General features: G+C 40.4%; 2 protein-coding genes across 2 annotated transcripts in view; one reads left to right on the forward strand and one right to left on the reverse strand.

Moving 5' to 3' along the window:
- Positions 1–2,645: 2,645 nt before the first annotated feature.
- Positions 2,646–6,782, reverse strand: LOC100695668 (uncharacterized). The gene is made up of 4 exons (XM_003449365.5): positions 5,344–6,782; positions 5,002–5,193; positions 4,661–4,906; positions 2,646–4,129 (listed from the first exon to the last, which is right to left on the reverse strand). Exons 1-4 carry the CDS (start codon positions 5,582–5,584, stop codon positions 3,087–3,089), a joined length of 1,722 nt encoding a protein of 573 aa, XP_003449413.4. The 5' UTR covers positions 5,585–6,782; the 3' UTR covers positions 2,646–3,086.
- A 3,029-nt stretch (positions 6,783–9,811) lies between these two features.
- rell1 (RELT like 1) overlaps positions 9,812–22,601 on the forward strand; it is a 33,876-nt gene continuing 21,086 nt past the window's right edge. Inside the window, exons 1-2 of the mRNA XM_005454393.4 lie at positions 9,812–10,062; positions 19,724–19,921. Coding sequence (XP_005454450.1) covers positions 10,038–10,062; positions 19,724–19,921 — 223 coding nt within the window. The 5' untranslated portion in view covers positions 9,812–10,037. The remainder of the gene's footprint in view (positions 10,063–19,723; positions 19,922–22,601) is intronic.

Here is a 22,601-nt window from a genome sequence, read left to right on the forward strand (position 1 = left end):
ATTTATAAAACATGAAAATATCATTTTGACAACTTAGTATTATTAATTTACCAGCTAGTGTCACTTAGTTAAAAGGTAATTAGTTGGGATAATTATGATTTCCACGTTTACTCTTGATTTTTACAGTAATTACTAATAGCCTATTAACTCAGAAAGTTACAAAAATTACTTACTGGCAAAATTCTTTGAGCTTATTCTTGCTGTGCTAACTTAATGTAAATTAATGTAAATTATTAACAGCAAATGATAAACAAAAATGGGGCCAGTGGGTTGATTTAATGGCAAATAATCAATTTTATTAGAATTTGGGTAATGTTAGCATTAGCACCATAAAGTGACAAATCAACCAGTTAAAAAAAATATTAAAGATTTAATTTTATTTTTTTGTGCTGTCAAGTCCCATATGTCTGTTTAGTAAGTCCCCTAACACTATCATATGCCAAAAAACGATACCTACCTACCTTAGTTTAATCAAAAACACTCAAAATATGTTGTTTTTTTCTGACTTCCTGGTTGGGAGAGGGGAAGAAGAACCAACTGTTTACATTTACGGTGCCATCTGGAGGTTTTTTTCAGCATTACATACCTTAACCAAGTAATTCAGATGGCTTAATTAGTTGGATTGAGGTTAGGCACTCTTCTGATTGAAATATAGTGACTCAAAGGCATCTCTAAAGGTGGTCAGGGTACAGTTTTTGTCCCAACTGTTGTTGTTGAAGTGGCTGATGTTAATGTCCCCAAACTGACTGCAAACAGCAGCAGTGAAGAAGAGAAGAAGTTACTTTGTGTTTCCTATCGCTGATCTGCAAACTTGGTGGAAAAAAACAAAACACAGAGCGATGGTGTCTGCGTTGTACCTGATCAACCAGCACCCAAGTTTAAACTCCACAGCTGCAGCTGGCTGTGGAGCTCCTCAGTGAAGAGTCTGAGAGTTAGCAGAGGTTGCAGGATGGAGTTCATGTATCACGTCCGCTTCTGGTTAGGACATTCTTAAACATCAGCACAAAGAGGATGAAGTCAGATTTTCTCCTCCTTGTATATGTTCCTGTTGCTCTTCAAATCAGACTTACAGCAAGCTCTGCTAAAAAAGTTCCAGTACGTGCCATGACAAAAAAATGTCAAATTTTTATCTGAGCACATGCACCCTTCCTTTCGTGGGAATTATGAAACAAACTATGGTAAAGAAAATGAAGTTAGAACTTGTCATCAGCTGAAAGAACAGGAAATGAACATTCCTCACATGGGTAGTGTTATCAGCATCCAGGAGCCATGGATCTCTGCTAGTCCTGACGGGGTCATTGACTCAGATGTGCTGCTAGAAATAAAATGTCCTGTGTCGACCCATCCTTCGCTCACTGAGCAGCTTGCCCAGAAATGCAGCGATATCAAACTGGTAGATGGAGAGCTGCAGCTGCAGAAAACTGGCAGCAGAGGCTATTACATGGAAGTGCAGCTTACAATGTTTTTACAGGTCTCAAGGCGTCCACACTTGTGATCTGGACACCTAGTGAGCATGTTTCATTTACAGTGCAATATACTGAAGCATTTGTAAAGGAGCAAGTAAAGCCCTTAAGAGGGTTTTACTTCTCATGTTTCTTACCTCAACTTGTAGAGGAGTATGCAGCAGGACGGTTTCAGTTAAATGAGAGATATTTGAAAATAATAGGCCAGCTTTAATACACATTTGCTCATGTGATAACTATAAATGGGACAGTCAAACACTAACATGCTGGGTTAGGGTTAGAAAGGAAAGAAAGAAAAGCGTCTGGACTCCTTTAAGTGGGTTCAAGACGTTTCACCTCATCTGAGAAACTTCTTCAGTTCTCGGGTCAAATGGTGAAGAGTCCCAGGTTAAGCCCTGTGGGAGTGTCCCCCTGAGAGGGACAATGGACCCCCTAATGATCCTCTACCTAATCACATGAGCCAAGGTGTGAAAACGGGTGTAGGTCACAATCAGCCAAGGTTTCGGGTGAACCCATTGTGAAACCTAGTCCCACCCTATCATTTGACTTATCAGGTGAAATGGCCCAGGATGTGAGTGGGCGTTAAGACATCTGGGAAGGGATCTCAAAACTAGATTATAGATTGCAGACAATTGTTGTCGTAAACCACCGCCTCTGTTCCACTGGTCGCTCACTGTCCCATCAGTTTTAACAGCTCTTAAATTGACATAAGAAACATTTTTCACCACCAAATTCAGTTCAGTGATTGAGTAAATGGGTCGTTCACTGGGACATTCAGTGGGTTGTTCAGTAGGTCATAAAACTGGGTCTTTCATTTTTGTCATTCAGTGGCCCATTCAGGGGGTCAGAGGCCAAAGGGGGGGGGGAGAAATCCCATTCATTTCCTATGGTGGTCACTTTTGACCGGGAACACCTCAGATGTAACAACGTTGATTAAACCACTCAAAATTCAATGAAAGAGGTGCTCATCACTTGTATATGTTCAAGTGCATAGTGTGGAGGATGTCATAAGGCCTCGAGGCAATCGGATGTAAAACACAATATTTATGAGTTTTTAAATTTGTAAATCAGTCAGATTTGACCCGAACACGACAGGAAGGAAGTCCAGACGCTTTTCTTTCCAAGCTCCTTAGACTATGATGACCTGGATGACTGAGAACCTTTACAGACACAAAGGAAACATCCAATATGAAATCTGTTTAATATTTCACCACAACTAAACTACATTTTAACATACGGTGGCAAATTAATGACAAACTGACAACATTAACTGTTGCAAATAGTTCTATATTTCAGTAATCTTCCAAGACAATAACAAAATGTCAAAAATGCACAACTAATTATTGTAGTTTTGAGAAAAACATTCGTTTCCACTTGAAGAGCACATTGTGGTTGAATTAAAAAAAAAGTAATAATTGTTCAGTTGCACTATATGTGTACTGAATCACAAAACCTTTCTTCTACAAAAATATTCACATCGTGCAGAACAGAAGATAAAAAAACGGAGACCTGGAATTATTTACTCTCTCCAAATATGTACATCAAATTTCTACCATAAAATAAAATGACATTGGGTAACGACCTTGATATTCCTGAGTTTACGCTTCTTTACAACATACACAGTTATTCTGTATCACAGATGAGATCCTCTCGTAAGTTGACTAGAGCAGCACATATCCTCAGAATCTTGTCTATTTTTGGAGCCATGCTTATGGGAACAATTTGTGAGAGTATTTTGTAGACTTTCAAACGTCTGATTGCTCGTTCAACATGGATTCTTACATTTGCAATCCGACGCGTGTCTGTTACCTGTTCCTCGGTTAGCTGTCCACGGTTTTTTGTGAAAGAGGGTATTACTAATCCAACTTCTCTCTCAAAGAGCAAGTCTTTTATTGTTAAACCTCCATCTGCCATGACTTCATCACCAGGTTTAAGGTATGTTAATATTCCAGAGTCCATTGTGATAAATTTGTCACTACATTGACTGCCATATGCCGCAGACACAAACATGATTAGACCAGACGGTGCAACGGCAACCAAATATTTGACTGTGTTGTGTGAGTAGTAATGGCTGTACGATTGCCTTCTTGAGCCCAGATTTCTGGGTTTCTGTAAAAGGGTCTCACTGCAGTCTATAATGCATGTAGTATTTGGAAAGGTCTTCTTGAAGGCTGCAGGCATAGTTGCTTGAATAGTTTCTCTTGGCAGCCATGGAATTAATGGCCGGAAAACTTCCTCCAGCTTGTCCAACCAGTGTAAGATGATCTTGCTGGCCATGCTCTGTGATATATGAAACTGGCGGCTTAGGTCACCTATTACACGGTTACTCTTTAATTTCATAAGAGTCATGAGGACTTGATCTCGCACAGGCATTGTAAATTCATTGTTGTCATATCCTTCCAGCGTCGACACAAGAGTGTTAAATGTTTCCAAGGGTATTCCAGTGTACAGCAAAGCGTCTGCATCATTTTGAAGAATGAAATATCCGACTTCATCACACTGAGTCATCTTATCCTGCACTTCTTTTCTGCGAGACCTGGTGCAGTATTGGTGATCTTGTTGCGAAGGATCCTCCCACTGTGTGTGGACTGAGTGCAGATGTGGCTCAGGGGGTTGTTCGGAGATGCTGGCCTGGTCTAAGATGACTGAAGGTGCCACTGCGCAGTCTGAATAACACAAAAATATGATCAGATGTGCACTCAAATAAACTGTAAGCATAAGAGAAACTGCCAAGTATTACATTTTTGAGGGAAATTTCTCATTCTACACTCTCTCACACACATGCAAAATCAGAAACATTTTATGTTGACATTTATAAGTCCCCTGAAAATTTGTCACAATTTTATTAAATGATTGTGATTAGATTTTAGTTTTCATTCTAAAATGAAAAAAATAAATAAATCACAAACTTTTACAGCCATTGGGGCTAATCTCTGTAGGACAATTAAATAAAGACATAGTTTTGGCAGCATGTGGCTGGTGTTAATTACTAACCATGGGCCTAAACTTTCTTTAAAATCGAGAGTTAGCTGCTAATAATGTGCTAACATCCAGCCTAAATACATAACACACTTGTTACTGCAACCAGCTAGTGCCGGCACTAACGCCATTCACCATAGGCTATTATTTAGTAAAAATAAAGAATTGCATGATTAAAATGTGAAACGTGGACACACCACATTTACAATTTCACTCACCAGGTAAAGATTCTGTGTCTTTGTTTGTGTTGCTGGAAGCTGTCTGACTCACAGTGGTCTGAGTGAGCTTTCTTCTTTTCTTTGGTGGGGGCCGGTCATAGCCCAGCTGATCTGCTGCTACTACCTCAGCCTCCATCACGTGGTGATTATGGTGTTGGTCTTTTGTCGTGTCCATCTCTGGCAGCTCTTCATCTGCAACTTCTGCGCAGGCCTCACCTTCAGGCTCTGCTGCTCCATTACGAAAGCCTGTGAGATACAATGAGTGCATACATATAAGGCAAATGTTCACCAGAAGTCCAATGAAAAGTGCATGAAGCCTCAAAATGCTATGTGCTGATTACCGGACAGTGAGAGCATTTTTTCTATCTTGGTAGTGGGAAGGTAACATTTTCCCTCGACTGCTGCTCTTTGTTGCTTTCGTTGCATTCGCCGTCGGTGCCGGTCCAAGCTTGAAGCAGGGATTTCAGAGTGCCCCATGTGTAGCGTTGGAACCCAGTCAGGATTTGTTTCATCCATTTCATAGGCTGGTTTGCCTGCAATAATGCCAAATAATTAGCAACTCTATAAATAGAACGTAGTTCTGCAAAATCACTCATTAGGATGTTTGTTCTAATTTGCTATGACCTCAGAGCGCATCGAAAATAAAACTATTAGGCTATAAAGAGCACTTATTTAGAACTTACCCGAATGAAAATGTCTGGAACACACCAACAGATATCTGGGGATGCTGGAGAACTGGATATCAGCTCGTCGCACAGCTCCTATCCAGGCTAGACGCCTTCTTTTGGTAACATCCGATACCTTATCTCCCTCGTGTTGCCTCCAGGTGGGGAAAGAATGAAAAGAGAGCCCATTTCCAAGCTTATTCCCTTGCCGGTCGTGCGATCTAACATTACAGCCGATCACACAGCAATTGCGAACCATAGCTGATGTTAATCGTGTGCTTTCGCTTCTCTCAATTGTTAGCACTTTGTTTGACCTACATAAATGGCGCCTCAACCAAAACTCCTGTTCACACCCCCTCCCGCGACGTCACGCTCCAAAGCCCTATAAAATGAAAGGAACAACCATAGGGGCTGTCTCGTACGTACTTGGCGTACTTGCGTTCACGTGTACTCGTGATACGTCATCAGTCGGAGACCAAGTACTGTTCCGAGAACCTGAAAAATTCCCGGATGTGTTCTCGATTCTCTTCGGAGGGTGTTTGAACCCGATCTCATCCTCGAATAGGTAAAGCCGCTAATTACAGCGCAAAGTAACCGATTTTGTTGTTAGCAACAAGTGAACACGGGCTCTCGCTTTGAGTAACCGGAAGTATTAAACCGAACGGCGGAAGTACTTGCCTGTCGTGGTAGCCTACGTACGCTCTTATAGAAATCTGTGGATTTAAGAAAGCCATTGCCAAAGTGAATAATGCGGAGGCCAATTAAAAATCTGACGGAGCCCACCAAACCTAAAACCTTCTCTCTAATCAGAAAAGTGATCTATTTGAAATTTACTTGATTTACTAGAATTATTTATTCAAAACAAATGTAAATGTTCCCAAAGATACTTATTTCAAACCACAGATTTGACTCACATGTTCTGAATGTGCAGAAAGTTTTGAACATAAGCAGAAACATATCCCAGCTAGTCTATAGGGAAGTATCTCGCCTCCCTTACAGCTGGAAATGGACAGGATGTCATAAAAAGCTCCTGGAGGTGTAACGTGTTGGTGGTCTAATACTTCTGTTTCAAATTGTGCACGTGTATGTATAATCTAACATCTTCAGATTTCATCTTACACCATAATGTACCAGAAATGGAAGTCAGGTGAATAAAAGTGACTTTTCTGCTGCTTTCACAAACCTACTGTATACCCAGACCCTGCCCCTTGGGAGGCACTACAGTTCATTACTAATTAATTAAACGTGATGGGCAGTTTAATACAAAATACAGTTAAAGAGTCAGTTTTCCAAGTGCTGCAACCAGCTGCTTTTTCCAGCTGATCATAATGGGCCTTAAACTATAACTTTTTTGGATTCAGTGCTTTAAATTTGCATGTAAATATGTGTCAGAAATGTGCAATTGACAAAACACTGTGTTATCACACAGAGCAAATATGGATTGTGTTTTATTTCTTGTTAAGAAATGCTGATTGTATTTTTTTTTAATAAAAGAATCTGTAAATGAAGTAATAACTGCATTGGTTCTGTTTATTCTGCGTTTTAGTTAAAGTACCTTTTTCAGTGTTCATTCATTATGGGTAAAGTGCGCCACCTTGTGTACAGTCATTTGCAGTTCTATTTGAACATTGGAAGGATAGTTTATGCTCATTGGATTGGGGTTGGGCTTTTTTAGTGATTGGTTAAACAATACTGAAGTGTCTGTGTGTATCAAAATGTTTAAGAAGATCATTGACTGATGTTGTACAGTAGTGAGGTACCAAATTATGTATATTGGAAAGGGGAACTTTCAACCCATTTGAATTTGTGCTGAGGGGAAGGGGGAGACTGTCTTTGGTGCTGTTTGTGTGTTTACATTTTTGGCACTGTACAATAGAACCACCAAGAAAAAGGACATTTTCCCCAATCTGTGATCATTTTGATCCCATAATGCCAAATAAGGTCAGTGTTTTCCCTTTCCTGTTTCCATTTTTGCTCAGTTGTCTTTGGACTTAATTATGTTCCAATTCCTTCCTGAAGGAATCTTCATTTAAATTATTTATTATTATTTTCGTTATTACTTAGTTTATTATTAATTGATTATTCATTTTAGTATTTCACACGAATAAACTTAATTTTAACTCATTCAAACCTCTCATCCTTAATACACATATATAAACCCTGCCCTCACATACATGTACACAAGCACTCCCACTGTCACAAGCACTTAAATTTCACGTTTTTCACTTTTACTTTCTTGCAAAAACGATTTTTGTAACTTCTGCATTTGATACTATATTAGTCAATCATATAATTTATGTTAATTTATGTTAAGAATCATTGGAATATAGACACAATATAGCACTTCGTCACCAGCTGGTAATGTGAAGCACTCATCACTCATTTGGCGTCCAAACATCAGAATGAATGAACTTATTCAGTCTCTCCCCATGCTCTTTATCCAGGTTGCCTGCAATGATTTTTTAAATCCTGCAGATGTCGCTCTTGAGCGACACCAACACAGTGTCGACACAGCATGGGGAATGTGCCACACACTCCAGGCGGTGTCATCTACCCGTCACTAGCTGTTACTGTCATGTGGGGAACAACACATGATGAACTGAGTGCACTGACTCATTGTCACCAATATCCAATTCACATTCTGGACCGGTGTGTCCCAATCTTATACAATAAGGCAAATTTGAGTTTTTGAACTCAAAACAGGCTCCTGACCTGCAACACAGGAACACATTCAAAGCACGAGTTCTTAGAAGGACCCATGGCCTATGAATTGGGACACAGCTGATGTATGTCTGCAAATACTAACTAATTCCTTCCTATGTGTTTCAATATGTAGGCAATGATAAATGTGCTGAGTAGTTAAACGGTAAGGTTAAACTAGCAGGCTTTACTTTTCCAACTGTTTTCAGAGGCTAACATTAGCATTTGTACTCAACAGTAAAACTAAATCTACAACTTGGGCTCTTCCTCCACTGAAATCTAAAGGTGGACGTAAAACATAAATTAAGAGATCAGGACTTTTATTAGAGTCTTAAACTATTCCTTTCTACCTGTACATTGGTTGAAAGATTCTGTCAGTTTATATAACAGCCTTTAGCTGTTTTAGCTAACTAGCACTCATGGCTAACTTCAAAAAATAAATCATGTTAAACCTAAAATTACCATCATAAAAAATAAGTCATCAAAATATCTCCCATTTATCTAGAAACCGCAGGAGTTAGGAAAAGATAGCAACTTTTTCTACATACATACATTTATTGGTGTGTGAGTGTGTATAAATGTTAATTAAAGTGCTCTGGTATAGATAGTTGATGGAGTCTTATTTTAGTAAGTGATAGTAAGTGAATGACTGATAATTGAATAGAAATAAGTACATAAGTACTGGACCATATACAGTTTAAATTTAATTAAAATTTAATTAAAAAGTAGTCACTCTCCAAAAAAATAAAAGCAACAAAGCTGTATTGTGATGATTTCATTGTGGCGCTAATATAATCTGAGACAAAAACGTAGTGTTTGAAAATGTCTCTAAAGGTGAACCCCCAACAAATCTGATCAAAGACATGGCAGGATCTGGAGCTTTGGGTATTTCTCCTCCATGGCTCTGGGAGAGCTGTGATTTTCAGTGTTTTTAGTTAATAGTAGGTGATCCAAATATCAATAGTAATATATGATTAGTATCGATACTAACACTGGTATTGGTATCGGTTTGATGCTAGCACGATAGGACTGATACCCCCCCCACACACACACACACACACATACACACACACACACACACACAGTGTACTGAGTGTTTTGTTTTATTGCAGTCCTTTTTGGGTTGGCACACGCTTCTGACTTTATCTTTCTCCCTGCGTTGTGCAAACCTTCTGAAGGAAAACCCTCCCATCCTCTCCTCTCCAGCTTCACTAAAAGCAGTAGACAGCTTCTCAGTGCCATCACCACCACCTGTTCACTCACCTACCTGGCACCGCCTCTTAAATTCACAGCCACCTCTCCTCTGTAGCTGAGCCAGGGACCACACCTCTGTCACAAATACATTTTGTCAAATGAAAAATTTTACCTCAAACATGCGCTATGAACATTTTTTGAACCTTTTTGTGTTATTTTTGTTTCCCATCTTTTTTTTATTTATAGCCAATAGCACATTTAAACAATAGAAGTTAACCCAAAGTGCTTCAGAGACAGGCACATTTACATTTCAGGTTTTAAAACAAACAAACAAAACAACAACAAAACCCAGTTTCAAAATACACGAAAAGCTGAAAGGTGTGTTTTGTTGTGTTAACTAATAATTGTGGGAAAAACCACAGTGTTTTTGTGGTCAGTAAATGTGTTTAAAGCTTGCAAATTGATGATGATTCATCTCATAAATCATGACACACTGCTCTCTCCTACATAAGCTATAAAGGTTAAAAATATCAGTAGTTATTGGTATCGGCATTTGAAAAATGTGCAGTCCAGCACGGCACCAGTTTTAGGGGGAAAAGGGCGGCAACGAACGCGGAAGTGTCGGTGAGTGAGCGCTCTCGCTCCAGCTTGACTCGCTCTGTCGGGGCGTATCCGCTCTCTGAGAATCAGGAAACACGTTGATATTCGCTGAAAGTCTTCGCCTTACTTTAATCAGTGTAATCGCTTCGTAGTGCTGACCGTCAGCGGCTGCCTAGAACATCGACACCGACACCAGCCTGCTGGATATCAGCCCAGCAATGAGCAACACGACCGCTTCTAACGGTTGGTTTCTGAGCTTTCTGTCACTTGTTTGGGGATGAAACCGTGTTTCACCGCTGCAGTTCGTGGTATATGGTACATATATTGCAAAAAGACTTCTGTCGTTTTCCATGTCGTGACATTGATGTCAGCTCTCCTGGAAAACGAACTTGTTAAGCCGGCGTATAAAGTTTCAGGAGGATATTGCGCACCGACTACAGATGCGCTGCTATGCAGGGCAGAGGAAAAGGAAAAGCTAGAGTCTCGTCAGAGGCTGTGGGAAAACTATTGTTTTTGAATAATCAGACACACCTTTGTTAAGCTTTATTAAGCTATAATGACTTACATGCTGTCCCCTTGTCACAGAAAGACAGTTAAACTTTGGGTTTGAGCGATTTACATATGTTTTTGCAGGTTTGTCGTATTCCAGCATCATTACGGCGCTGTCTCTGGAAGTGTACTCACTGTGTGTCCTGCTGCAGATTTTCCATCACAAAACTAATATTGCTCAAAGCTGACTGAGTAACCTGTAAGGTTAAACTGAGTACTGATAAACTGAGTGTGTAGTTGAATATTTGCTCATCAGATAAGGAGTCTTCGAGCTATGTTAATAACGGTTTCACAATGTCAGATAGCGCCTTACTGCTTCCCGTGAGAAAATGTTTATTTCTTTGTTCTTCTGGTTTAGGACAGAAAAGCATGAGCTTTGTGGTTTACTGTAATAATCAGCAGATTAAGAAATATTAACCATAAATGTCAGCTGCTTCTCCAAAAGTGCATCAAGTTTAATTTTATGTCAGAATGTCTGTGCCTAAATGTGTGAAGAGCCAGACTGACCCTGGATGTTTGAGGGCTGAGATCAACACTGAACTGCCGGACCATCAGTGTGACGCCATCGCATCTAAATAAACTGAAGCAATTATTATTGGGCAGCGGTCAGCATTTACTCTGCTTTCACCCTGGGTTTTTGGCTAGCTTAGCGTTAGCATGCTGTCTGTGCAAGGTGCTTGCAAAGAGCTGACGTTGTATTAACAACATAATGCAGCTGTTTCTGTCTTGGATGTTTGCACTATAAAATTACTCTGTCGTCCTTTTGTGCAATAAAATATAAACGTTCATATCCACGCTGCAGACTGTGCCCCAATTTTCCTGGAATCAGTAGGCAGGCAAACTTACAATTCCAGTGAATTGAGCTGCTGGGAATTGGCTCTCTATAAGAACTGGTTCTCAGTTCCCATCTCTACCCGTAATATTGGGTAACATAGGAAGACATCTCATTTGGTTAACCAAAGCTGTTTAGAAAAATTGGTAATAGTTTGCTAAACAAAATTTAAAAAATTAGATTGATAAATACCCTTCTACCCGTGGGAAAGTGCAGTGAACATCAGTGTTTGGGTTTGTGCCCATGACTGAGATGGTTACCCACCTTCCAGAAAGTCCAGGTGGGAGCTTTGCAGCAAGCAGGAGTGCTCAGTTAGTAGGTTGCCCCTAGATCAATGTGCAGCTGCTTCTCTGAACTTTATCTGAAGTTGTTAGCGTATACCAAGAATCAGTGCTTTTAAAATGTATCTCTGTTGTTATATGCTTGCTGACTTCACCCCTCTGAAGTTGCCTTACATAAGTGTGGCGTTGACCGCCTGATTGAAGCTTTGTTCGGGCTTACCCTCACAGCCACAAGGAGGGTTCAGTTACAGTAGACAGTAGAAGTTGTTTTTGTTTTTGTTTTTTTGTTCCACATTATTTATAGTTTCTGACGTTAGATGAAAACACGAAACGGCACAAAACCCTGATACAAATCAGATGTGCAGTTCACTGTCCTCCAACACTGTATGCAGCCATGAAGCTCTGTTATTTACAGTGTCAGAGACTAGATGTGAGTACGAGGAAAACAGCTGATCTGTCTTACATCAACTTTTATGTATAATCTTTAAAATATTGACTGTTTGACTGCAACGGCTTCTGAGCCATTTCCTTAGACAGATAATGAGCTTGGGTTTTTGTTTTTGTCACTTCAGTCTTCATAATCTGATCTGTGCATTTCATTATGCTTACTCTGATACTATTCTAGTTTTTTATGAGGACTGATGGAGATAAATAACTTACAAGCAGTAATTATTGCGCTGCCTGTTGAACGTCAGAGAGTACTGTAGTGTCAGTCTCGCTCATTTAGTTCCAGCCGATGTCTTCATAACCTTTAAAAAGCGGGGCCTATTTCCATTTTTCCATGAGAGGTCTGTGGCTTGAAGAAGGCCAAAGCTTATTCAATTAGACCCACTCATCCAGTCCCTTAGTTTGGAGACAGGAAAACACTCGTATCGCATGTGTTTGTTTATGCGTGTGTGTGAGTGTGCAGTACAAGTGTATGCCTTGGGGTAATTTAAGCTGTCGCCGTGTCTTAATCCTGTCTTAATTACCAGGCAGCATGTAAACTCACTCCAGTTTCAGCTGGACACTCAGGCAGTCACTGGTGTGTGTGAGTCAGAGAGTGGTTCCAATTTAGTCGAGCAAACTCCCCCAAAGTGATTCAAAGAAAAGAAAAGTTTGTCTCAAAAGCTAGAAGGAAAAAATGAGACTGGACTTTTTTAGGTTTTTGATGTTTCACCTCTCACCCAAGAGGTTTCTTTATTTCTTTTTTCTTCTTTAATTGAACTTGATTGATTTCATTAATCATTTGCATCATCACATGAGCCAGGGTGTGCAAAAAAAGCGTGGGTAATTACCACCAGAGGTTTGGAGTGAAACCATTGTGACACCTTGTTCCACCCTATCACGTGACCTATTGAGGTCACCTGAAGTAAAGTGTTAATGAGGGTTGAAGGGCCTGGGAAGGAGCCTCAACGCTGCACTGTAGGAGGACATAGATTGCCTTCTTTACTCCTCGTTCACACCATTGGTCTTCTCTGGCTAAAATGTGAACACTGGCAAACTCGAAAGTGTGACCTTTACCCTCTATGTGCAGGTGTACAGTGCTGAGTACACCTGAGAGTTGAGTGTTGTTCTGTCGAGGTGGCTCTTCTCGCTGTCAGCCACAGAGTTTAAACGACCTCCTAGTGATCTTTTAAATTAAAAGTGACCTATAAGTTGTACTACATACGTAGCTGGTCTCTAGCCACATACATCAGAGAAGATTAGGTTGAACAGCAATGTCCATCTTGGCTACTGTGTTAAAGATGGCGTGGCAACACACACACACATGCACACAAAAATGTCACCACCTGGATTTAACTAAGCAAATACTTAAAGCCCTTCCACTGGTTTGGAGGTCTAAGTTTGGATAATGTTATGTTGTTATGTGCTTGAAAAATGTGGTCAGCTGACTGCCTCAGTATACTGAATGATCAGGTTTTTCCATCAGCCATATTATTCCAAGATGTAATTGCCGAGATTCATCGGGCTTAAATTGTGAAAGAGTGGCTCAGGGACAATGAGGCAACCCTCCAGTGTATTTATTGTCTCTTAACATGTCAACGAAGAGCGTGCTTCACACCAGAGGGTAGTAAAGCTGGGTAATCTTGAGCCAAAATGATGGAAAGAGTGACTTTTGGTCAGCTAGAAGCTTTTTTTTTTAAACACTTTGGTTTCAAGGAGTTAGGTGAGGAACAACAAATGCATTTTTTTTGTATTAAAGATTGTGAACTGGTTGAACTTTTTAAAAGTTCAGACTAAGCAGCTCAAATTGTTAGCCACGTCAGTTGCTCACCTTAAAGCTTGACTCTACCTGGCTGCTTTACATTGTTGAAGTTCATCAATACAAGTTGCCAAATTTGATTATCATCTGTCGCTGTCTGGTTGCCACATCGCAGCTCGTCACTTCCTGTGTGGACAGTCATGCGTTTTCCTGAGTATGTGGAAATGAGAACACAGTGAACAGAACTGCATTGCATTCAGTTATGAGCTGAAAACCTATTTCCAGTAACCTACCCGAGGGATTAATAAAGTTCTATCTCTCTTTAATTTCCTGAACAGTAGCAGTACTGTGCAAAAGTTGTGAGACCCCCTCTTTCTTTATTTTGTGGGGAAAATGGGAAATAGGTTCCACATTTGTTAAAACTTGTACAAACATACATGGAAGTACAGTATATAAGGCAAAAACAGAGTTTATACAATTCTAAAAAGGTTGAAAGTCAATATTTGGTTTCACCACCTTTATTCTTCAGCACAGTCTGAACTCTCTGAGGCAGCTTTTTTGTAATTTCTTTAAGTAGTCTTCAGGAATAGTTCTCCAGGTCTTTTGATGGACATTCAAAGCTCTTCTTTAGATGTTTGCTGCTTTTGGTTCTGTTCTCTGTCAAGATGATCCCACACTGCTTCAGTAATGTTGCGGTCCGGGCTCTGGGGAGGCTAGTCCATGACTAATAGTGTTCAACTGTGTGTTTTCCTATCCAGGTTCTCTGTAGAACTGTTATCTTTGGCATTGTCTTTAGTAGAAATACATATATATGTACCAATACATCTAAAATTGGTTCTTTGCTAAATTGTCTCTTATGTGTAGACACAACACTGAGTCATCTGTTGAGTTAAGGTGGCCTTTTAATGCTCGAATGATTTACAGGTCAGTGTTAAGTGGTTTAATAAACAAGTGTTCCTCTGAAAATGAAGGATGATGGATTGAAAATGAGTGAAAATGCAGCCAATGTCCAAAGAAAAAGAGTAGGTAACCATGTTTATGGTCTCAGGCGATTAAGTCCATGCATGTCAGTACCTCAGGACCGAAACCTAGTGAGGAAACATTATATATGGTGCCTTTTCCTATTGTATCCATAATATTGTTGACATTTTTATTTACTCCAATAAACGTATCAATTTGAGTGCTATCTGTGGAATTTCCCCCATTGAGAGAGAGGATATTTAAAGGTTAATGTACAACATTATGCTCCTTACTCATTGTGTTTCAACGAAATCCTGTGGACTGTCGAATACAATGAATCATCAAACATAGACAAAGTGCAAAGAGGAAGCGATGTGGAGTAAACGTCATTAGATTGAAAGGGCACAGAATCCACAGGAATAAATAGCAACAGAAGTCTGATTATTGCATGTGGTCGCCTGCTGTAAATATTGGCCTGTAGCTGGCATCCAATAGTGTGAATATCCATAAATGGCATGAAAAGTGCTTTAATATTGTGCTTTTTCACAATCTGATATTTGTTGAGGTCTTTAAATACTTGTTTGAATCAATGTATAAAGTAAATACTTGTTAAAAACCCAATGATGACATCAGAAATGGGAGATTTGGATAGAGCTTGATTGGTGCATGCTGATTGCATTGTATTCACAATTAGGACAGGAGAGAGAACAGGAAGAAGGAGCAGAGGAAATTAAGAGTGCGGCACACTGATGAGACGCCAAAACAGATGGAAAGGTGAGAAGAGGTGAGCATCAATAAAAGGCAAGACAAAGGTGACTCGGCAGGAGCTGTGATGGCAGGGTTGGTAAAGTTTAAAAATTAAACTAATATGTCAGCATAAAGTCTAGGATACTCTCGAAGTGCTTCATAGACACAGTTTTAATGTTTTTCTCAAGGTTTAGTCCCTGCTGCTTAACAACAAAGCTGAAGAACCCAAAAAGACATCATTAAAAGTCTCTTTAGACTCTTTCTCTCCTAGCGAGCTTTCTTAACTAACTTCAGTCATTTCTTCCTGTAATCATCCACATGTCTATTAGGCTGTTCAACAAAGTCTTGCTATTAATTAATGCTACAATATTACATACAATAGAGTTATCTCTGTCAGCAGGGTGTGTGCCATAGCCTTTCAAGGTGGCTGTAATTACAGCACTACTTTAAAGTCTGTCATGGATCCACCTGTTTTAGTGGATGTTCACAAGCCAAACAAGGGTCACCGATCAGATGATATACACTTAACATCTCCATCCGTGTGATGGTGTTGCACACAAAGGGTCAGATTACTAACTGAATGTAGCTGAGTGCTTTAAATCTTGCAGCCGTCTCCGATTCCCTAGCTTACACTTTTTAATGCCCAGTTGCCAAGAAGTGACTCACAGAGTTTGACATTAAAACGAAAAACTAAAATGAAACAAAAAATATCAGCCCATATGAGAGCAGGGCTCAAAGAATGCAGCGACAGCCAGCGTGCTGCTCTTTTGTACAAGTGAACCCAATTTTATGGCCTCTTCTTGGCCTCTCGTGGTGCTCCACATCTGCACCATTAATCATGAAAATTGAATATGTTTTGGTCTGCACAGCTGGTTGGATAAAAAGGAGAAACTTTTAGCTACCAGCTTGGGTTCTTGGAAATGGTTATCGCCGCTTTTCAGGATTTTCGGACTAATATTTTATCAGTAATTTTTTTTAAAATAGTTCACAGAACTGCAACTTTAATCAAAAATGAAAAGAAAACGACCTTTTCATTCAAAGAAAAGTCCAAATGCTTCTTAGAAGTTGTAGCTGGAAACAAATGCAACCGCCGCCCCGCTGTTGTTGCCGTTTAAATTCATTTTGTCAATCCACTTCTGTGAAGTGCTCATGTCTCTAGCTTTAGTTTGTAGTTCTCTTCTCCCTCTTTTATAGGAGCTCCACCACAGCACCAGCTGTGGTTACTGAAAAGATGTCTGGCTCCAATTCAGAAACTCCTCAGTGACTCTGTTCAAGCCATTTGCTCGTCTCCAGTCTTATTTTATTTTAATACAGTCATCTAATTGGCCCGTGATTACTTCTGAGTCATTTTAGAGGCGCACAGGACCGTGCCGGTCCAACAGTGTGGTCGTCACTGTTATTGCAAGCTCATAGACATGCAACTTTTGGTAACGGGCTGGTCAGTCAGCAGACAATGATCAGTGTGTTCAGCTTGTGCATCAGGGAACTGGGACAATGGAGGAGCACAAATGTGTGTATGCATCGGGTGCACATAGGCTAGTATTCAGATACATGTCTCCGCGCATGGTGCTGTGCTATAGTTCAAAGCTGTCGTGCAGATTTGATGAGAATCTGATATAATTCTGTCTAAAGCGTTGCCCTCTCTGTCTGCGTCTCTCTATCAGACCCACCCCGAGTCTCTTTGTGCTGTGCACACACAGACCTGAGCAGACAAAGGCTCTCTTGTTTGTAGAGCTGGAATGCCTCATGTGGTACCTCACCTTTGAACTTTGACCTGATCGAGATGTTTGGTTCGAAATGTAATATTTCATAGTATCATCTGATTTATTCACACTTATGCTTTTTTTGTTTTTGTTTTTAAATTCAAACATTTACAGTTTTAGTCATTTTACAGTTTTACAAAAGTTGTGTTCTGAAAATATTGGCATCAGTGGCGTTATTGACGTTTCATATTTCCTCCATGGCTTAAAATGGGGAGTGGAGTAGTTAAGGTAGTGATATTACTTTACTGCAATAGTCATACTGCAGTAGGCCTAGGTTGCTGGGGTTTTCCCATGATGCAGTGAGCATTTCTTTTTCACTCTCTGTTGTATTATACACCACTATTGCAGTTATTAATTATTAAACTGTGGCTGTTTGTTGCATAGTGTGTCTTTTGTCCTGTTCTTCTCTGTGCTCGCTTCTCCCTCCCATCAACCCCCAGCCGGTCGTGGCAGATGGCTGCCCCTTCCTGAGCCTAGTTCTGCCAGAGGTTTCTTCCTGCTTGCTCATAGGGGGTCATGTGACTGCTGTTGTTTCTATCTAATATTGTAGCGTCTTTACCTTTACGATATAATAAAAGCCTTGAGGTGACTGCTGTTGTAAACTGGTGCTATATAAGCTGAATTCAAATGAATTGAAGGGACTTTATTGCACTTGCAACAGCAACGTGAATGGAAGTTAGCTTAAAAGTTATTTTGCTCATGCAGCATGATTAGCGGTGACACCATGGGTGCAGTGGGTGGCTGGTTTGATGAGCATCCCTGCTGTCACAGATCAGTGCAAGCAGTCTTTGTTGACCGTGCAGCGTAAATACAATGAATTATGACTTTTAAGCACTTTTTTCCCATGAGCTTTGGGTGAGCTTATAAGTTCATTCAGTGGAAGAGTCATCACTTGCTATCATGTGAATACTACAGTAAAAACTTACTTAGATCAGGTAAACATTAACACTGTTTACCTGCTTCAAGTACAGGCCTACCACCACTAAGGTAAATGTTACTGTTCGAGGAAATGTGGTATCTCTGTGTTTTGGATTGTTGTGGTTGGAAAAAACTAGAATATGAACACAAAGCTTTGGTTTTTGATAAGCTATATTCAACGTTTTCACTACTTCTTTACGTATCGTAGACTAAACCACAGGTGGCAAACAGAATGAGGCCCAGCAGTGACTCCAGTCCGGCTTTGGATGGCTTTGGAAAATGTGAAGGAGGGCATACATTTTCAAGTTTTACAGCTTTTCCTACTGATAAAAACTTCCCTCATTGTCATTCATCCTTTAATAAAGTAATTTAGTAATGAATACACAACTAAATGACAGTTAAGTGCCTGTTTTTCACAATCTACTTTAGAAATGTCTGTTTTTTACGAGAAGTCCACAGTTTTGGGTAAAAGGACATTTTTTGTGAAGAACAAAAACTTTCTGTTTTATAATTACTTGAAAATCTGGGCACAGAGCTACCAGAACGTCTTCTTCAATTTTGCACATTTATTTCTTACAATTTAAATGTAAGAAATAAATGTGCAAGGCCTGCTGACAGGTTTACTTGATTTACTGCAGCAATATTTCTTTGTCATGTAGAAAAACTGAGACATACTATTGAAAACGCACTTCTTTTTTTCTTATATGAAGACATGTCAGGGTTTGAATGTGTAGTTAAATGCCTTTAGACTGACCGAAAGGGTAGTAAACTGGTTTGGCCCAGTTGAGATCAAAGTAGGCTGTGTGTGGCCCATGATGAGTTTGACATCCCTGGATGACAGTGGCAAGACCTCCTGAAATTTCTTTTATCTTCAAAATATATTTTTGTTATCGTTTTAATTGAAAGTACAGGATTTGGGGCCCAGAACATGCTTATTGTACCCAGTCCAATAATCTGGACTTTAGACCCCCGGGTGGGCAGGTAGGAGTGGGAGCAGAGGCAGATTGAGCTAAAATGGTGAGATGTTTATGATCCTTGCGTCTGCTTTCTGCTGTAGTCTGTTATGTAAAAACCTGATGATGTAACCCCCCCCCACGCCCAGGTTAGGTTACATCTGTTATGTTTAACATGCATTAAAGTCAGCTTAAATAAAACATGTGACTGACTGCTATCACAGTTTATGGGACCCTTGTAAAGCTGGCTTACAGCAGCCTTACAGGAGTACCTGCTCTCCTCTCGCACTCAGAAATAAATCAATAAAAGAAAAAGAAAAACAGTCGAAGACAGAAACTAAAAACCTTGGAAAACATTCCCAGTGTTCTTCACAGCTTAACAGTGTTTAGCTCAAACACGTTTTGCCTCTTTTTCTTGCTCTTGTTCCTCTTCCTTTTTTTTTTTTTTAAAGTTTGTGCCTGCTTTTTACACTAAATGGGTGCTCAAAGTTGTTAATACGTCAAGTTCACGTTGCAGCTGATAACATTTTAATCCCATCAGCTGCTCGGCTCGCCCTTCATGTGTTTCTCTCACACCCTCTGTAGAGATCAGGTTGCAGTGAAAGGTGCGGTGAGGACAAGGGTTTTGTTTTTCTGCACCTTCTTACAAAAATGTATTGAATTACTGCTTTTTTTTTCTTTTTAATTTTTAATTTAAATTGTTTCTTATCCTCTAGCTGGTGACAGTGTTGGAAAGGGCGGCGGGACCAATCCATACTACATCGCCTTTGTGCTGGTGCCTATTCTCTTCCTTCTGGGCCTGCTCGGTGTGGTGATCTGTCATGTGTTGAAAAGGAAGGGCTACCGGTGCACCACAGATCATGATGACGAGGAGGAGTGTAAGGAAGAGGTCAAAGATCCCGAGTTGGGCGGAGGTAAGGTTTCAGAGATTCTGGGAGGTCATTGGAGGTTCTGAGAAATTTGCCAGTATAGCTGGATTTATGTTTTTATTGCGTCTAAGGCTTAAAAATCATCCATCCCCTATATTCAATACAAGCCAAAGATTATCCCACAGCCAGGCTCATATTAAAGAGAAAGAAAGAAGATAAAAGAGAGCGCAGGGAGACGCGACAAAAACCCAGACTGAGGGAGACACAAGGCAAAATGTAATGACATGTTGCAGTGATGCATAAACACTCTGTCGCAGTTTGAAGAGGTGAGTGGAGGAGTGCCGCTCAGTACGTCACGTGAAGTCCCGCAGCGGGCCGAGCCTGTCGCAGCATAACAAAGGGAGGCTTCTGATTCGGCCCTGACTATCAGTTTTATCAAAGAAGAAAGTTTCAAGCCTAATCTTAAATGTAGAGATTGTGTCTGTCTCCCAAATTCAAAACTGGGACCTGGCTTCACGGGGGATGTGAGTTTTAATAGCAGAACATGACTATGATGCGCAGATCCACGTGTACCCAGCCTTGTCAGTGTTGTCGGTCCTTTAGCTTAGCCACTGCACAACCGATGAAACAATGAAATCAGTTTTCCCCTTTCTTTTGTTTTAAACATCTGACATCTTTTTGGACCCTGCTGACGCTCCATTTCCAGAGAGGCTCAATTATGTGCATTGTTTACCTCAAATCCCTTACTCATCCAACGTCCACGTGATTCGAGGCATTGCGTAAAAATGCATTGCTCGTCATAAATACGATAGTTAACTGTTTCATAATCTAAAGGATTTAAAGTATTTATGATCACGCCTGTCCACATCTGAGTAAATCCACTGTGACAGCAGAGAGGACTTTTTTTTTTTTTTGCACGAGTTTCCTAATTAGTCATCGGCCCATGTGAACTTTTCCATTTGCCTGTCATGTGGTAATAAGACGTCTAGCAGACAGAAATCGCCTTCCTTCTGGTGCTTTCAACCCTAGACTACATTCTTGAATTGAATTACTTCGTGTGTGTTACTTAATGTAGACGCAGGCGGTGGCGTGTGACGTGAATGGGATCTCAAAGCAGTAGCATTTCAAGCTATCCCTGTATAAGAGAAAAGAGATTTAACAAACAGACTGAACTTATTCGGTGTTTATGCGTTCAGAAGATGAAATGGACAAACATGAGCTTAGAAATGGGTTTTTTGGAGGTTGGGGTGCATTTTTAGAAGGGCTTTGTCATTTTATTTGGAAGCAGGCCAGCAGGAACCAGGAAAACTTTTAGCATTCCCTTCATCCATTCATGTGGAGTTCAGTGAGGTGAAACGTAATTACCGTGGGATTTGTGTGCGCTTCACTTAGTTTCCCTCCTCCTGCGTCTGCCGTGCCTGCTCGTCTGTCTTTCTAGTAATTCTTGAGGGCATATGTGAAATCTCTGCAATCACCCTGGCTCTGTCGCAGGCATGAGAAATGTTATGGAAAGAATAAGCTGTTTACGCTGCGCTGTCCAACTTTCTATCATCACGCAATGCACCACACGCCAGTGTTTTCCCTTTCATATGATGTCCCTGCCATGCCCATGAATCTTGTTAAACTGTGTTAATTACAACTCGGTTTCCTGCGTCAAGCGTTGGTATTGGAAAAGTACAGGCGTGAAGCGAGTTTCGCTCATTGAGTAAGTGCAAGCTCCCTCCCTGCCGGCAGCACAATAGTCGTAAGTCCATTAGGGTTTTTCCCTGCCATCTATTTGTCTGCGTGTGTTTGTTTCGTCAAAAAGCCCTACCCTGTCGTACGTCAGAGCAAAAACACAACACTGCTTTTGTGTTGCGGCCTCGCTCGGTCAGTCAGTCAAGTGCTCCCTTTTTTTTCCTCTCCTCAGTGTGAGGTTTCCTCTTTGCTATCTGCGTTTGTGAAGCGTAGAGCAGGTCCCTGCTCGCAGTCAGCCTCGGCATACCAGAGGATTCCTGCAAATACAATTTACGTTTATCAGTAGTAAAAAAAAAAAAAACTGAGGAAGCAATCAACAGGAAACTCCAGGAAGTGCCTCACAGGGGTGTGTGCTGACCAGTGGATTTGTTCTGCATAGTTGAATAATTACTGCGAATATTATAGAAATCCTTCCTTTTGAGAAATGGCAGGAAGTAACGTCCGGCAGAAGAAGGGTCATGAAACAGTCCTCTGCCGCGTTATTTCAGGGGGAGGGGGCGAGCGAGGGACAGTTTTCTGTGTAGAATACTATAAATTGATGCTTCCTGGCAATAATCACTCAAAAGGAACATTTTAGCTTTGTGTGTGATTGATAAACATCTGCCACAGAAGCGTTATAGTTGTGCTAAAACATATTTCTGATGTCAACAATGGATCAAAGTACGATACAGTATAAAAGCCACAACAAATCACTGTGAATTTTCCCCTTTAGCTGTATGGAGGCTTTTAGTATCAGCTTGGGTTTACTTTGCTGTTTTGAATGCTAGCTTTAGACACAAGGAAATATGAAAACCAGAATTCAGTCCTAAAGAAATACCAGTTTTAGGTTATAGGCAACCTAAATGTGCTCTGAGCTGAGCTATTTTTAGCTCCTTTTCCTTTAAGGCCACCTTCCCCTTTAATCAGACTTTCTTCTTCTTCTTCTTCTTCTTCTTCTTCTTCTTCTTCTTCTTCTTCTTCTTCTTCTTCTTCTTCTTCTTCTTCTTCT

This window comes from Oreochromis niloticus, linkage group LG3 (genome assembly GCF_001858045.2).
Source record: "Oreochromis niloticus isolate F11D_XX linkage group LG3, O_niloticus_UMD_NMBU, whole genome shotgun sequence".
Taxonomy (NCBI): Eukaryota; Metazoa; Chordata; class Actinopteri; order Cichliformes; family Cichlidae; genus Oreochromis; species Oreochromis niloticus.

Excerpts from the sequence above, each read along its gene's own strand:
- LOC100695668 (XM_003449365.5), bottom strand. The coding sequence starts at position 5,584 with ATGGTTCGCAATTGCTGTGTGATCGGCTGTAATGTTAGATCGCACGAC. Across the intron at positions 5,194-5,343 it reads TTCCAGACATTTTCATTCGG|GCAAACCAGCCTATGAAATG; the intron begins GTAAGTTCTAAA and ends GCATTATTGCAG. Across the intron at positions 4,907-5,001 it reads AAAAATGCTCTCACTGTCCG|GCTTTCGTAATGGAGCAGCA; the intron begins GTAATCAGCACA and ends TGTATCTCACAG.